The sequence below is a fragment of the Vanacampus margaritifer genome, chromosome 3, assembly GCF_051991255.1.
Source record: "Vanacampus margaritifer isolate UIUO_Vmar chromosome 3, RoL_Vmar_1.0, whole genome shotgun sequence".
Taxonomy (NCBI): Eukaryota; Metazoa; Chordata; class Actinopteri; order Syngnathiformes; family Syngnathidae; genus Vanacampus; species Vanacampus margaritifer.
In genome coordinates, this window is record NC_135434.1 from 14,549,604 (window position 1) to 14,564,326 (window position 14,723).

Genomic DNA, 14,723 nt, shown 5'->3' on the forward strand with positions numbered 1-14,723 from the left:
TGGATGGTGAGTTTAGCTGATACTGCTAACGTCAATACTTACTTGTTGCCATGACAACAAACAGTTTTGTCTTTGGTTGGCATGTAAGCATTGACAAAGAAGCAGACTAGGTCTTGAACCAGGAAGTTGAAACATGATTCTTTAGGTGTCAGAATGACACTTTTAGGCACTTTCAACGCATCTGTGCAGGTACATACCAACGCGTAGGGCTTCTCTGTGATCTGATATGTTCCAGTGGGGATCAATTGACTCACTGAGTCAGTTGCATAATAGTAACTTAGTCACCAGCGTGGCAGAGCTCGGCAAGAGCTGCCGCGAGGTGGGAGACGGTTGGATGGATGGATGATGTGCTGCCCACACTGTGGGAGGTGTGAATGCGCTCCGTAGAAGCCTTCTGCGCATTATAGCTAATGCAGGAGTTTTGGCTGAAATTGCACCATTTCCTCGCACCATATTATCAACCTCCCGGCGGGTCATTAATCCCACTAAACTGTGGGAGACATCTGTTAATGAAAGCGAGGCCTGGTGGGGGTTAGGGACCACTGGGCGCAAGATGGGCGGGTGGGAGTCATGAAAATGAGCGCTGTTGCACACCAAGCAGGTACATCTCGCTGGTGGGCGCAAGTTGTGGGAGATATTTAAGGTCACAGCTGCTACCATGGAGACAAGATGCCACTCTCAGTCGCAAAAATAGTGTTCAAGGATTGTTGCGATTCCGAGACCCGGAACAGGATGTACAGACAGAATATCACAACACAGATGTCTGATAACGTGGAAAAGAAATCCTGTTGTTACTTATACCCGTGTTCAAAACTTACATAACTGTCTATAATGTATCGCAGTGTGATGGCGATGCGCCATTATTACTTTCAATAATGGTATGAAATTAAAGAGAAGTCAAACCAAACATTTTCTTCACAATAATAAGTCATGTATGCTCCCACTAGTCTAAGCGATGATTAATACTAAGTTTGTGGAATTCGAGTGAAATGGCAAAATCCTCCAGTTTTTATCCATCTCATGGAACGGCCATTTTGTCACCTACTGTCGACAGAAAACGACATCACAGTAGGGCCGAAAGTTACGACCAATCATGGCTCAGCTTCAGAAAACTGGTGAGTCGTGATTGATCGTTACCTGAGCCCTGAGCACCTCTGATGTCATCTTCAGTCGACAGCAAGTGGCAAAATGGCCGCCCCCGAGCTTGAATGGAAAAAAAAAAAAGTATTTTGCTATTAACTCATATTCCACAAATGCAGTATTAATCAGAATACTGTGTTTATAGTGCTGCTGCATAAAACATATTAAAGAAATTTTGGGGGTTGACTTCACCTGATTTTAAAACAAGGAGGGGGAGGCAGCCTGGAGGGGGAAGGGACTTTATTTCATCATATCAAATCTTACTGAAGTTGAATGAATATGTCCATGCAGGGTCAAATGTTAAAATACATTTCATAAAGATTGCTCATCAGGTTCAGACACTTTTATAGTATGTATTAAAAATGAAGACTTAGCAGATGCTGTCTATTATATGCGCTTATATATGGTGTATATGGCCCCCCAGTTTTTACATTGCCAATCAAACCAACCAGTAAATATTTGCTTCAGCTTTGTACTGGACTTCAATACACTTGATAAGTTGTCACAATGTAATTTATATGGAAAATAATTAGGGGAGAACAACTTTTGGATTTCCGTTTTGTCTTACTTTGGGAGCAAACTCACAATTCGGATCCTGAAAGTTGGGTATAATGCAACTTTCCATGTTGGGCCTCAAGTCTAGCTTATTAACAGACCTAATTAAGAGGAATAACATCCATTTGGATAGCATTTCATGATCAACCACACCACTGTTAATCTGAATGTGCATTTTGATATTTTTTTGGTTTGTTTTTTAATATAAGACGCATCCATTGCGTTGTCTCTTCACATGTCCATGGAGGCTAGTGTGAGCCAATCTGTGATAATAATCACTTACCCCATTGTTGAGGCTGAAACGCAAGGCGACACCTCTGGTAACAAGAAGCAATCTCCCTCGGATAAGACGCTGCGTATTTATGATGCTGTTGTGTCCACACCGCAGCCTCCTCTTGCTATATCACCGTCGGTTGCGTCTGCAGGAATGCGATGACAAGCGCTCCATCCCCCGCGACTGGCTGTCACTGTGCGGACCCACGCAGAAACGTCGCCGTGCGCATGGCTCCCAATCCCAAGATCGTCCTCCCTCCCGGCGCCGGAGCTGGAGATCCGACGAGGTGCCGCGAGGCTGAGGCGTCAATGACAGATTCCAAGCTGGAGGAGGAAGAGGAGGCAGAGGAGGGTGGAGAAGCCCCGCTGCGTGGACTGGGAAAGACAAACCAGAGGCGGTTGATAACACACAGCAGCATCACCCAGCCTCCACCCGCCTCCCTCTCCCTTATTACCATTGGCTCACAGGCTACACCCCCACGTTTCTATGAGTGCATCATTTCTGCGCTGCTCTCCTTAGTCTGCAGTCGATTTATATTATTTATCGTGACAATGCATGAATAAAAAACAATGCGTATAAAAAAATGTATGATACATGTTGGATTAGGTTTCCACATCTCGTTGTGAATAATAATGATGCATTCCTCCCACGGCGGAGCAGCGCGTCACTATCGAACCTCCAACGTCACCGCACCGTCCTCCGCAGTGACGTCACTGGATTCTCAAGAGACTGGTTTCTTTTCGAGGCATTATTGACCAAATTAGGCTAAAGCTGCACCGGACACACACTTGTTAACACCTGCACAAATAAGACAATAAAAAAGGCCTAGTTTTATTTCATCTAGGCCTATCTGCTTTTCTTCGACAACTTTTTACTTCTCACCTACTTTTTACTCCTGCCAAAATGGGCATGTTTCGTATTTCAACTTCCGCAGATGACGATGGCAAAAAAAAATCAGATAAATTATAATTATAAAGATGTAAGCCCTAATCTGGCTCCAAAATCCTTCTGAGTTTGTCCAAAAATAAATTGAAACAGTTTATTCCTCAACTCCTCTGAGGTTGGCAGGTGAGGAAACGCTAAGACGCTGTGCATGTCGCCATTAGTCATTTTTCCTGAGACGAGTGAGCGTGTAGCAATCAAGAAGTGGGGACGTATTTAAATAATGAGTCACAATCCTATACGTCATAATGTTTATGACTATTTTTGCCTTTCAAAGTCTATACAAACTGCATTGACGTCAATTTTAAACCATGACACGGACTCGTTTTGACATATGTTGTGCATAAAACAGTGGGGGGATTTTGGACTGAGTATGATGAAAGAAGCCCCTTTAAGGTTGCTGAGCCATTTCTATAGTCAAAGCATTAACTGCTGCAAGTTGGGTGATTTGGCTCTACATACATTCCATTAAGTTAAATTCCTCCCCTCCCCCTTTTGAGTTTGATTAGGAGGATATGTTTATATTTCTGAAAGTATGCACACAATCATCTAACATCCATAGTAATCAACAATAAGAAATGTATTAAAACACGATAACTGACTTTATAGCCTTTCCCCACGAGCTTTTCCCCAAGACTTGGAGTAGATGCATTTGACAAGATTTTACATTTTGTTGTTTGAAAAACAAAGCTGTAGTCTTTCGTGATTTGATTTAATTACCCACCAAGTGTTTACTTGGGCATACTTTTGTCTGTACATAAGATTATGTTTATGTTCAATTTATATTCAAGAAAATAGACATTTATCATTTTTTCTCAACTAAATTGTGAGAAAATAGCTTGAAAAGTAAAGAAATGGTCACATATGCGCCGTGGTGTTAGAAATGAATAGCTGCTGAGATGGTATTATGACATTCAATTTCCTGTAGAGGGCGCCTTACGTCAAGGTAAAAAAGGGTTCACTAAAGGTGGACCGCTATGTCAGGGTTTTCGAGGAAAATAAAGGGTGTCGTGAGTCGACCATTGTTTCCTGTCACTTTTTTTTACCAATGGACCCTTCAATATTATTAATGTGGACACAACAGCAACCCAATTATAATATTAGATAAAAAGGTTTCCATTAAATCGAGGACTGAAACTAACCGTTTGCGAGTCAAAATTAGCATTTTTGCGCCTCATAAACACACATTGAAAAGCAAAATTAGGAACTACCTAGGGAGCCATTTTAATATTTATAGCCGTTTATTTATTGTTCTTTAAAAAATCTTTATTTAACAAACGCATCATACAATAACACAAACAGAATCACATTTTGCATTTATAAACAGAGAAAGATAATAACACACATTCAAAATATATTTGTGCAAAAAAATATTAGACTCGCAAGCATTGAATTGTTACGTTCTGGTCCACCGTTCTGTCCTTACGATATCGTGAAACGTCATCAATGGCGGATGTCCCGCCCCCACCTGATGTTGGCTCCTGATTGGTCATTCGTGAAGATTCATGGGTGATTGACAGACTTCCATACATTTCCGTTTCCGCTCCAAGCCGAGACAACGCGTGAATGGTTCGGAGTTGTTCAGCCCAAATGAACTGTGATGAAAAGAACGAATCACTTCTGAAGTGGCCCCTTCAGTCAAAAGATTCGTTCTTTCAAATGAAATCTTCTTGACATTGAGAACCGGTTTATGGCTCGATCGCTTCGCGCGGAGGTTCCGAATGGATTCTTCTACCGGTATCAAACTCCCCACGGTGCAAGGTTGGATTAGGGAATTGGATCCCGAAGGACAGTGGTTGTGCTATACCATTGTTTCCGATAGACTGGTGCAGGAAGTACATTGCTCTTTATGCAGAAAGCATGAAATGCAGATACGCTCCTTACGTAACTATAGCGCAAATTACGTTAAGGGAGTCCGTGGCACGTCGCTCAAGAAAGACGGACTAAGGAAACATGCAACCAGCGAGCAGCACCTCAAAGCACATAATTTAGAATATCCCGTCAACGTTACCGACAGACCGCTTCAATCCACCCCTGTCGGTAAGTTAACTGAATACAGTAGGCTCGTTTCTCTCCGAGGACCACGCCCCCTCTCCTGAATATTTTAGACGTTTTCTTCCACCAACACAACCCATTAAAATGATCAGCTCATCAGCAAACTCTGATAACAATACTGATCATTTGAATTGGGTGTAATGGTGGGAAATCTTTCAAACATGCAGAATAGGAACCCTCGAGAATTGATAATGCTGCAGTAGAATTTACTGTCATCCTCATCGTTATTTTGTTGTATTATATTTGTTTACATTGAATTAAGAAAATTAATTTGATGGGTTTTTTTGTATAGTTTTACTACTAAAATAAGTACATACTATGGTATTATTGTTCTGTTTTTTTTTTTGGTAAATAATTACTGTTTTAATCATAAGAAACAAAACACCAAAGCTTCTTGCTTTGGTGTTTTGTAGACCTACGATAACAATAAAAAATTATTGTGTTAATTGAATACAGCCATCATTGTATTTTTATTGGAATTAATTAAATGTATAAAAAATGACTTGACTGGAAATTGACCTGTTTCAATATTTACAGTAAATGAAATGCGTAATAATAAAATCTACAGACAAGGGAATTCGAATATAATGAATAAACTAGCAGTGACTCCCATTTGCTGTCGTGGTAATTTCTGTTTTGTTGCTCTGTATTTTCAGAACAAGCCTTAGCTACTCAAGAGGATATTGGTGGAAATGGAGTTGCAAAGCTGATAGACATTGCCTACTTGGTCGCCAAGAAAGGCATCTCCTTTGCACGTTTTGAGGACATTGTTGAACTCGAAGCCAGGCATGGAATTAATCTTGGAAAGACAGACCACAACGATAAAATATTTCATGAACTTTTATTGAGTGTCAATGAGACAATGGTTAAGGACTTGAAAATAACTTTGGGAAATTCAGAATTTTTCTCTTTTTTCATTGATGGATGTACAGACAGTGGTGCAGTGAAGAAGGAACTTATGTATGTCCAGTTTGTCAACAGCAGTGGTTACATTGAGTGCAGGCTTCTTGGAGTGAAGAATGTTTTAGATGGCACCGCCTCTGACCTCATATTACTGATTGAGCAAAGTGGCAGGAAGATGGGCATTTCAGATTTGTCCAGTCATTTGGTAGGATTAGGAACTGATGGTGCATCAGAGAATATGGAATGTAAGAAGGGTTTAGTCACACTTTTGAGAACGCATAATGTACCTTGGCTAATAGCTAACCATTGCTTGACTCATCACTTGGAACTTGCTGTTAAAAAGGCTTTTGAGAAGACTTATATGGATGATGTGTTTGACACTTTAATGTCCCTGTACTACTTATACCAAGACAGCCCTAAAAGGTTACTTTACCTGAGAACAATAGCTCAAATTATGGAGGAGAGAGTGAGAAAACCATTGAAATGTTATGGCACAAGATGGGTCCAGCATAAGCTCCAAGCCTGCCAAGCTCTCCTGCAGTCTTATTCCGTCATGGTTACCCAGATCTCATTAATGGCAGACGACCCTGTTCAAGGTAAAGGCAAAGCAAAAAGCGTCTTGAAACAACTGCTTTCTTGTACATTTGTACTGCATGTCCTCTTTATCTCCAAACTATTGGAGCCAATTAGTAGAGTAGGTCTTGCCTGGCAATCTAATACTGTAAACCTTCCATCTGCGCTCAGTGTTCTGCAGCATTTGCAAGAACTCATGGAATCGGGGCCAACCTGTTTCATGGGTGAAGATCTTTCCAAGCTAATAAAGCAGTGTGAAGAGTACAACCGTACAACCGTGGCCAACCCAGAATCAGAATCCAAAGTGTTATTTTGTGGCCATGAACTACAGCAGGTCAACACTGGTCTGGAATATTTCCAGAATCATGTTGAGAAGTATGTGAGTGATGTTCAAAAGTGCATTTCGGACCGTTTTTCTGATATTGACACTGGTCTGCTGAAGTGTTCAAAGTTGCTGGACACACGTCTTTGGCCAATGTCAGAGGAGTCCTTCACTCTCTCCTATGGGAATGATGACATTAAGAAAGCAGCTACACATTTCCATGAACTTATCCTGAAGCATATCAGTCCCAATGGCAAGCCTATCCAATCTTGTTCTCAGACTTATGAATCAGAGTTTGCTCTTGTTCATAAGTCCAAGAGGCGGAAGTCATCCAGGTCTACTGAAAGTCTTATGTTGGCCTTAGACAGTGATTCAAAAAGTGCTAATAAGCTACATCAGCAACTTCAAGCGATGCAAACGGAAGAAGACCAGGCTTCTCAGCCTGACTTGGACCTCTTGATATCAGGCACATTGATCGAATGGGGTGAATTCAAGTGTCATGTTTTGGAGAACATGAGCCATTTTGTCAAATTACCTGAAGACGTTTGGAGTCGACTTCATGCAATGTATGATGTAACCTTTCCCAGGCTGAAACTTCTCATTCAGTGTCTCAGGGTAATACCCCTCTCTAATCCTATAGTTGAGAAGTGTTTCCTAACAGTGACTAAAACGAATGCCAACTGGAGAGCATCTCTTAGTGAACAGTCCCTAGAAGCCTTGGTGAGGATAAAAAACGAAGGGCCACCTCTTGCTAAGTTTGACAACACAGAGGCCGTCAAGATGTTTCAACGTTGTTTTTCAACCCCAAGGAGGTTTGATGGTGAAAAGGTTTAGTTGTAGATGGGGAACCAGTTGCAGTGGAGTATTATCAGTGTAAAAACAAAGATACTATTCCTTCTGTGCGATGTTGAATTTTAATTCGATTTATTTATTTTTTATTTCCGTTGATTTTATTTTTGTCTTACCGCGTTGAATTTTGGTACCTACAACACGTGGTAACTTTGGATGAGTGAGTTTAGTATTCATTGTCATTGTGGTTCAAATTTTTTTAGTTGCTTGTTCATAATGGAATAATTTGTTGATAAATAAAAACAAAAATTTGTAAAAATGTAATCTTCCATTTGTTTATTTTTACATGGATCAAATCACAGAAGGCCTGGCAAGCAGGGACGTACGCCGAGGGCAGGCAGGGAAGGCAGAGCCTCCCTGTCTCCCCACCCTGCAAGTCAAGAGTAAAATATTCATGATTACATTAAATTATATTTATATTTTAGTTCTCTTGTCCATGCTTTACATCACTTTTCTTTTCCAATCCAATAAGGTCAACGATCCCATCATTAAAATTAATAATATAGCTGAATTTGCACATTTCTTATTCCAACACATGGCTCAGATGAGTCATAGCATCTTTTGTGCCTCACACGACCAAGCACACATTAGGCAGTTGTCGCATGCCCCCCCCCACACAAGAGACATTGCTTGTTTGTCTTCATGTCGCCAGAATAGATATTGTTTTATCACACATGTACGACACATGCTGGCGTTCAACAGTCTGTTAAATATACTTAATGAATGTGTGTGACATATTTAGTCTTTCTGATCGGTAAAATGCTTTAAAAAATAATAATATAAACTTGACTTTATAATAAATGCTTTTATTGCTATCAGATCGTTGAACTCTGGAAGGTCAAAATTAAAATACAGGCTAATCTTGTGTTTTGGATTCATGTTTTTATAACCAACTCCAGAAAAGTCGTCGGGTCCGATTGTCGGGATCTCACAAACTAATTTTGTGTATTTTTTTATTGGTTTATTTAATTAATTTCTTAGCGCTGCATATCTATATACTGTACTTAATGTGTTTTTTTTAATCAGTATTTCAATTTGGCTAATCTAGCAACGAATAAATAAAGTGTTTACATTAATTCACTATAACAAAATTAGACGCAGTCCAACTTGTGACATTTTTCATAGCGACGTCGAAAAGTTACGTCCTCTTTAAATTAAAATCGGTTACGTCACGATAACGCGAGATCAAACGAGCAGGAAGTAGCACACGTTTGCAAATGGTAAGCGTTGAAGACGTTTAATTTTGAATAAAATTTTAGACGACCGGTTTTCCGGGGTATTACTGTTACGTTACATCTAAATGGTCGATCGAGGCACCACCGGACAGTAGTTTTTTTCCCCTATTCGTTTTTTTTCCATTAGTTCGAAGTGCTAGCTGGTAGCAGCTAGCTTACTACACCCACTTCAGCACGAGTTACTGATTCTTTGGAAGCGTCGTGTGCAATTTTCATCATCCTTACAGTCCACTAGTGTCCTCTTAGTTATCATAACACATACTGTGCCATTCTTATGTCCTGCTCTTTCACCTCTTTTTTTGTTTTTCCTTCTTCGTGTAGCTTCGATACCTGTGGTGTTAACGCTGAGGCTTCGCGAGGAGGCATGTTCCGAAAAGTGGCATCACCGAGGGGGAGACCAGCCTACAACCCGAGGCCCGCTCCCGTGAATCCCCACTTTAACCAGCACGGAGCAGTGGACGAGTGAGCCTGACTGAGTGGACAGTATGCGTGTTGGATTGTGGGAAGTGGGAACATGGTCTATACTTGTAAATGCCCATGCTTAATACTTCAGTACCTTTTATTCCAGATTTTCAACGCTATGTATCATTTCTGTTTCACAATTATGTGCTATTTTGTGACGTTTGATCATTTAATTTTGTGGTTGTAAAATGGCAAAATGTTAATGAGTTCAAAAGGTATGAATACTTTTTCAAGACATTGTATTGTTAAACGGTGTATTTGGGGCGTTGTGATGATTGTGCTTGAGTGGTTAGTTTGTTTCCACTCCCTGTGAAGTAAATGTTTACAGTAATTGCTAAACATGTTTACAGCAATGATGTTCCTGCACATGACCGCTTGCCTCATTATGAGTGGAAGCCTTCCACATTGCCCGTACCTCCACCTCCTCACCCTAGGAGTGATTGGCGCAAGTATGTCCACTTGTCTTAACAGATTCTGATTGACAATTGTCGGCATTTGGGTTTTAAAATCTCACATGCTTTTCCAGGAGGAAACTCGAGGACAGTGACTCCCCGCTTGTGAAGCGCCTACGCGGTGATGACTTCTCATCCCTCCCCCCGGGACAACCTGGCGTTCGGCACCCTTCTCCCTCTTTTAGTCCTGACCAAGCATTGGCGGGCTGCTCAAGTTCATCTCCTGGTTTTGATCGCCCTCTTCCCAGCCCTCGTTCCCGTGCACACCCTCACGTGCCTGCCATCCCGCGCTGCCCCATGAACCCGCCCTTCCACGACGACAAGGTAGTATAAAATAACGCTGTACATCACACCGAGTGTTGTTTTCATCTTTGCTTGTTGTTGTCCCCTCAGCTAAGCGCACAGATGGTCATGCTGTTCGAGATGTGCCAGCAGCAGCCTTCTGATTTATGTCGGAAAGAGGCGTGCAGAAGTTTGCTGCAACAAGACATACGTGTGTCCAGAAGTGTGTATTAATGACTCTCTCGCGATGTTGTCTTTCTGTCATCACCTCACCGCTTTGTTTTCCTTCACAGTGGGACAGCTATATATGACAGGATCCACCATGAGTGGTTTCGCCAGCCGGAGCAGTGATGCTGATTTGTGTTATGTCCTCCATGAAAGTGTAAATGTCTTGAGTTTTGACTCCGCCTTTGCCGTTTGTGCCATTGCAGCTTTGCTCTCATAATCACATTTCTTTCTGTTTCAGATCAAAGCAGACCCAGTTTCTGTACTCTCTACCCTCCAAAGGATTATGAGGTCAATGAGTGAGTAAAAAGTCATTTTTGCAGATATTAACAGAACCGTCTTGCTTAATTTAATGCCAATTAAATTACAATAAAGTGTGTGCCAGCAAATTAGAGTGACGTATTTAAGCCACACTGGAGAGGGGAAAAAAAGTATGATTACAAAAACAAGTTAACTTCCTGTGGTAACTCACAGGGAACTGGTTCCTCTCACATTCGCGCAGTCACTTTGTGGTAACTAAACACTTACGCAAATGTCAGGCGAGTGAACCATTCGCTGATGGTTCAGAGTAATGCTGTGCGATATGGACGGACTTTTATATTGCCTTATACCAATGGTGTCCAAACTTTTTTCTCCGAGGGCCACATACATAAAAATCGAAGGATGCAAAGGGCCACTTTGACATATTTTGACTTTAATTCATGAAGCAAACCAAAATCAATCAATTATGCAATTATATATTATAAACAGTACAACCATTACACTTTACAATATAATTGTTTATACATATATTTTTTAAACTTCAACCTTAACAGCTTCCTATAGGAAAAATAGGAGATTGTTTCTTTGGGATACTACTAGGGGTGGGAATATTTGAATGTCTCACGATTCGATTCGGATTTTTGGGTGTGCGATTCGATTCAAAATGATTTGATTGACAATGATTTTTTTCTTCAATTTATAGATGTTCAAGGAATCGTAATGATCTACTCCAGTCTGACTCGCTAATGCTAACTAGTGCGCTACTCGCGGCACTTTTATCACTCAAAAGAACAGCTCCACGCAGCATAAAAACAACTTTTATTGGAATAACTAGATTGTGACTTTTTCCTTCTACTCTCTAATGTGGCTACAACTTCAGATCGTGTTCAACCACACTGCCCCTAAGTGGCCAAATCGGGTACAACATGAACAGCGCTCCCAATAAAGGCATACCCAAACAAAGGGCAGACAGTATAAAATAATTTCAATAAAATCGATTTTGTCACATTTAAAATAGATTCTGATTCTTACTAAATGACAATCGCGATTCTTATGAGAATCGATTTTTTTTGGCACAACCTTTAGATACTACACTGACTGTTGGGAACAGGTGGCAACTGCTGTCATAATCCAACAAAATGCTTAGCATTGAGACTGTGTGAAAATGGCCAAATATTCATCTTGATGACTAATCAAACAAAACCAACAATGTGACCCTAGTAATACTCATGTTGTGATATTTTCCAACCACCACAAGGTGGTGCTATTTCCTCTGATATCAAATGTCTGTGCTTTCCTCTTGCCAGATGTAGTGGAGCGCCTGCGGCTGATCAGAGCCAAAGTGCCGATCCTCAGGTTCCAAGAAAAAGGCAGGTAAGGTAGGAGCAACACTAGTCATTGACTTTGGCTTTCACATTGCGGTGAAATCTAAAATTGAACCACATGTGGTGTTCTCTTTTAAGCAATCTGATGTTTGACCTGAACGTCAACAACGTAGTGGGCATCCGAAACACATTCCTCCTGAAGAGTTATGCTTATGGTAATTGTTCTCCCAAATCAGACGTCAGTTCCTTAATTTAGAGGAAGGCTAAATGTATCTGGTCATGTGACCCCAAGCTGAGCCCAGGATACGACCCCTCATCCTTGTTATCAAGAAGTGGGCACAGCACCATCAAATCAACGATGCCAGTCAAGGAACGTTAAGCAGCTACACACTGGTGCTCATGGTGCTGCACTACCTCCAGAGTCAGTACACACACACACACACACACACACACACATCCGCCCACTTTAATCCTCATTCCAGGATACATTATCATTTCTTATTTGCCATTTCAGCCCTTGAAAAACCAGTGCTTCCTTCACTGCAGATGGACTTTCCAGTAAGTCACTTTTCATCCTTGGTGTATTTTGGCCAGAACATGCCATAGAAACTTTCTTAAAAGTTACCTTCATCTGTTGAAAATACTTTAAAAAATGTTTAATGTCTCCTTAAGAAATATTTAAAAAGTACAAAAGGAAGCCACATGGGAACATGACAGGAGAAAACAAGTGTGTTAAGTTTAACACTGTACAATAAAAAAAACAGCCTGTGTTGCCTTTGTATCGATTTGTAACCATAACATGAGTGATCTCATATCATCATATTGGAATTGTAAATATCTTGTCTTGATTTTTAGGAGCGTTTTGATCCTTTTTTGGAGATTGACATGATCCCCGAAGGAGCCCAAAACATCCCACACTACAACTCACAAAACCAGTCCTCTTTGGGAACGCTGCTTCTGGGTTTTCTCCGATATTATGCGACGGAATTCAGGTGTTCAACACGACTCAACACATTGGATCGCCGATGCGCACGCGTCACAATACTTTTGTGCTTCCCCGTCCGTGCCTGTCGCGTATTCCAGTCCCCTTCGCCAACTGCTCCGCTCTCTTCCTCTTCGCTGCTCTCATGTTTCTGCTTGAGTGCCAGGGGCAGGTGTGACCTTTGGCTTTGTATGATGTGGGCTGTTCGTAACATGGCACGTTGTAGAAGCGCACAAGCTCGGCTTGATTCAGGTTGAAATTAAGTGACGGGTCATAGCACCCAAACACAATCCTTACGTTGTATATTTCTTTTTCTTTTTGCATCAACTCTTCCTCCTGATGAATCAAATAACAGGTGCTTCTTTGGTTTGCATTTATCATTACTATATGATTAGATGTAGTATACCAGAAGCCATTACCACAAAATGCAGGACAGAAGTGCCATCTATCTATCATGCTGGTGTTTTGGGTGAAATTTGAAGAAAACGCTGGGTGCAGCGAAGCAGTCAGGCGTGAATACTGCTGAAAATAAATTAATAAAACATGTTATGCTGTAGAACATATAAATTGTGTGGAAACCACACAGGTGAAAAATATGTAGAATTTATTGATTATAAAAAACATTTGTATAGGTAAAAATGTCTTCTCTACTAAATTGCCATACAAACAATCTTGTTATTATGCATAATATGCTTTTCTGACTAATAAACCAAAAGCTCCCGCAAAGACAATGAAGTAGGCCGAAACATTAGGCACAGCAGCCCAGTCTAATGAAATCCAACAGACACTGTATATTCAATTTGGGGACTTGGGTTCCAATTACAACTGAGTAATGTGTCATCTTTTTCCATAATGCAGCTGGAAGAAGAATGTGATATCTGTTCGAGCTGGCAAAGCTTTGCCCAGGCACAATCATCTCAAGTGGAAAGATAAATTCATATGTGTGGAAGGTAAGCAATGTTGTACCACTACAATGCCATAATGAAAAAAATCCTCAAGATATAATTAACATAGATGGAGAGGAAATCTTATTTTCCTGAATAATCATCCATTTTAAGAGAGCCTGTATTTATTAAAAAAAAAAAAAAAGCACACACATTGTCACTGTTTTCAGTGCAAGTAACTGAAATAGATGCGACTTATTTCATGGTATTCTCTTTCAGAGCCATTTGAGAGGAAAAATGTTGCGCGGGCAGTCCTCAAACATGAGAAATTCAATTACATTAAATCTCAGTTTATTGAGGTATGTGGATTTTTTTTTGGGGGGGGGGGGAGTTCAACAGTAATCTTTATGTTCTTCTTTTTATGCTCATCTTCCATGTGTCGTCTGTTTGCACAGTCCTGGCTAACGTTACGGAGGGAAATGGACCTAAACTCCATTCTTTCTGTACAAGAGATCATCGACGAGGAAACATCCTGGAAATAAAGAGTTCTTTTCTGATCGCTTTTTCCCAGGACCACACACTGGATCGCTATGTATTACTGAAAATGTCCCAGTCCGCTACAGCTTTATCTCATTTGCATATACTTGTTATAAAGACTTACATTTAATTTTTACATTCCTCTTCTCACATTCACAAGTGTCTTTCTTTTATACATGTTTGTAAGATATTTGTGTTTGTTTTAATGTTAAGAAATTAAATCTACAGAGCCCCTAAGGTGATGGAAGAAAAGAAAAATATTTCGTTCTTAATGATTGCGGAGGAATGTAAAGTTGTGTGGGAACGCAAAGGAAAGTTTTTCTTCCATGTTAAATTAGGGGCTTTGTATAAATTACTATGTGTCATCTTTTTGAATTCCATTGTGAAGTATATTGAATTTTAGGCTTTGGTGAAAAGCAGCATGTTATGTTTCTAACCCAGAGCTCCAGACTACTTTTTGTTTAG

At 40.5% G+C, this 14,723-nt stretch overlaps 2 protein-coding genes and 1 long non-coding RNA gene across 5 annotated transcripts in view; 2 read left to right on the forward strand and 1 right to left on the reverse strand.

Annotated features, from left to right (window-relative positions):
• Positions 1-2,470, reverse strand: part of homer1b (homer scaffold protein 1b) — a 35,171-nt gene extending 32,701 nt beyond the window's left edge. The window contains exon 1 of one of the 2 annotated variants that reach the window (XM_077562156.1): positions 1,979-2,470. In XM_077562156.1, the coding sequence (XP_077418282.1) occupies positions 1,979-1,983 (5 nt within the window). In that variant the 5' untranslated portion in view covers positions 1,984-2,470. The remainder of the gene's footprint in view (positions 1-1,978) is intronic. The other variant, XM_077562157.1, reaches the window with a different exon arrangement.
• Positions 2,471-4,453: 1,983 nt separating this feature from the next.
• LOC144049033 (uncharacterized) lies at positions 4,454-7,877 on the forward strand. The gene is made up of 2 exons (XR_013293468.1): positions 4,454-4,951; positions 5,623-7,877. It is a non-coding gene; the product is annotated as an uncharacterized LOC144049033 (long non-coding RNA).
• An 836-nt stretch (positions 7,878-8,713) lies between these two features.
• On the forward strand, positions 8,714-14,614 carry tent2 (terminal nucleotidyltransferase 2). 2 transcript variants are annotated; one of them, XM_077562263.1, is made up of 15 exons: positions 8,714-8,833; positions 9,170-9,310; positions 9,661-9,759; positions 9,837-10,086; positions 10,156-10,267; positions 10,338-10,426; positions 10,511-10,568; positions 11,838-11,904; positions 11,994-12,070; positions 12,148-12,276; positions 12,370-12,413; positions 12,711-12,847; positions 13,696-13,787; positions 14,001-14,080; positions 14,177-14,614. In XM_077562263.1, the coding sequence occupies exons 2-15, from the start codon at positions 9,213-9,215 to the stop codon at positions 14,261-14,263; spliced, it is 1,419 nt and encodes a 472-aa protein (XP_077418389.1). In that variant the 5' UTR covers positions 8,714-8,833; positions 9,170-9,212; the 3' UTR covers positions 14,264-14,614. The 2 variants fall into 2 exon arrangements, with proteins under 2 accessions (XP_077418389.1, XP_077418388.1); XM_077562262.1 differs by lacking the exon at positions 8,714-8,833 and having other exon boundaries at positions 8,843-9,310.
• Positions 14,615-14,723: the final 109 nt, after the last annotated feature.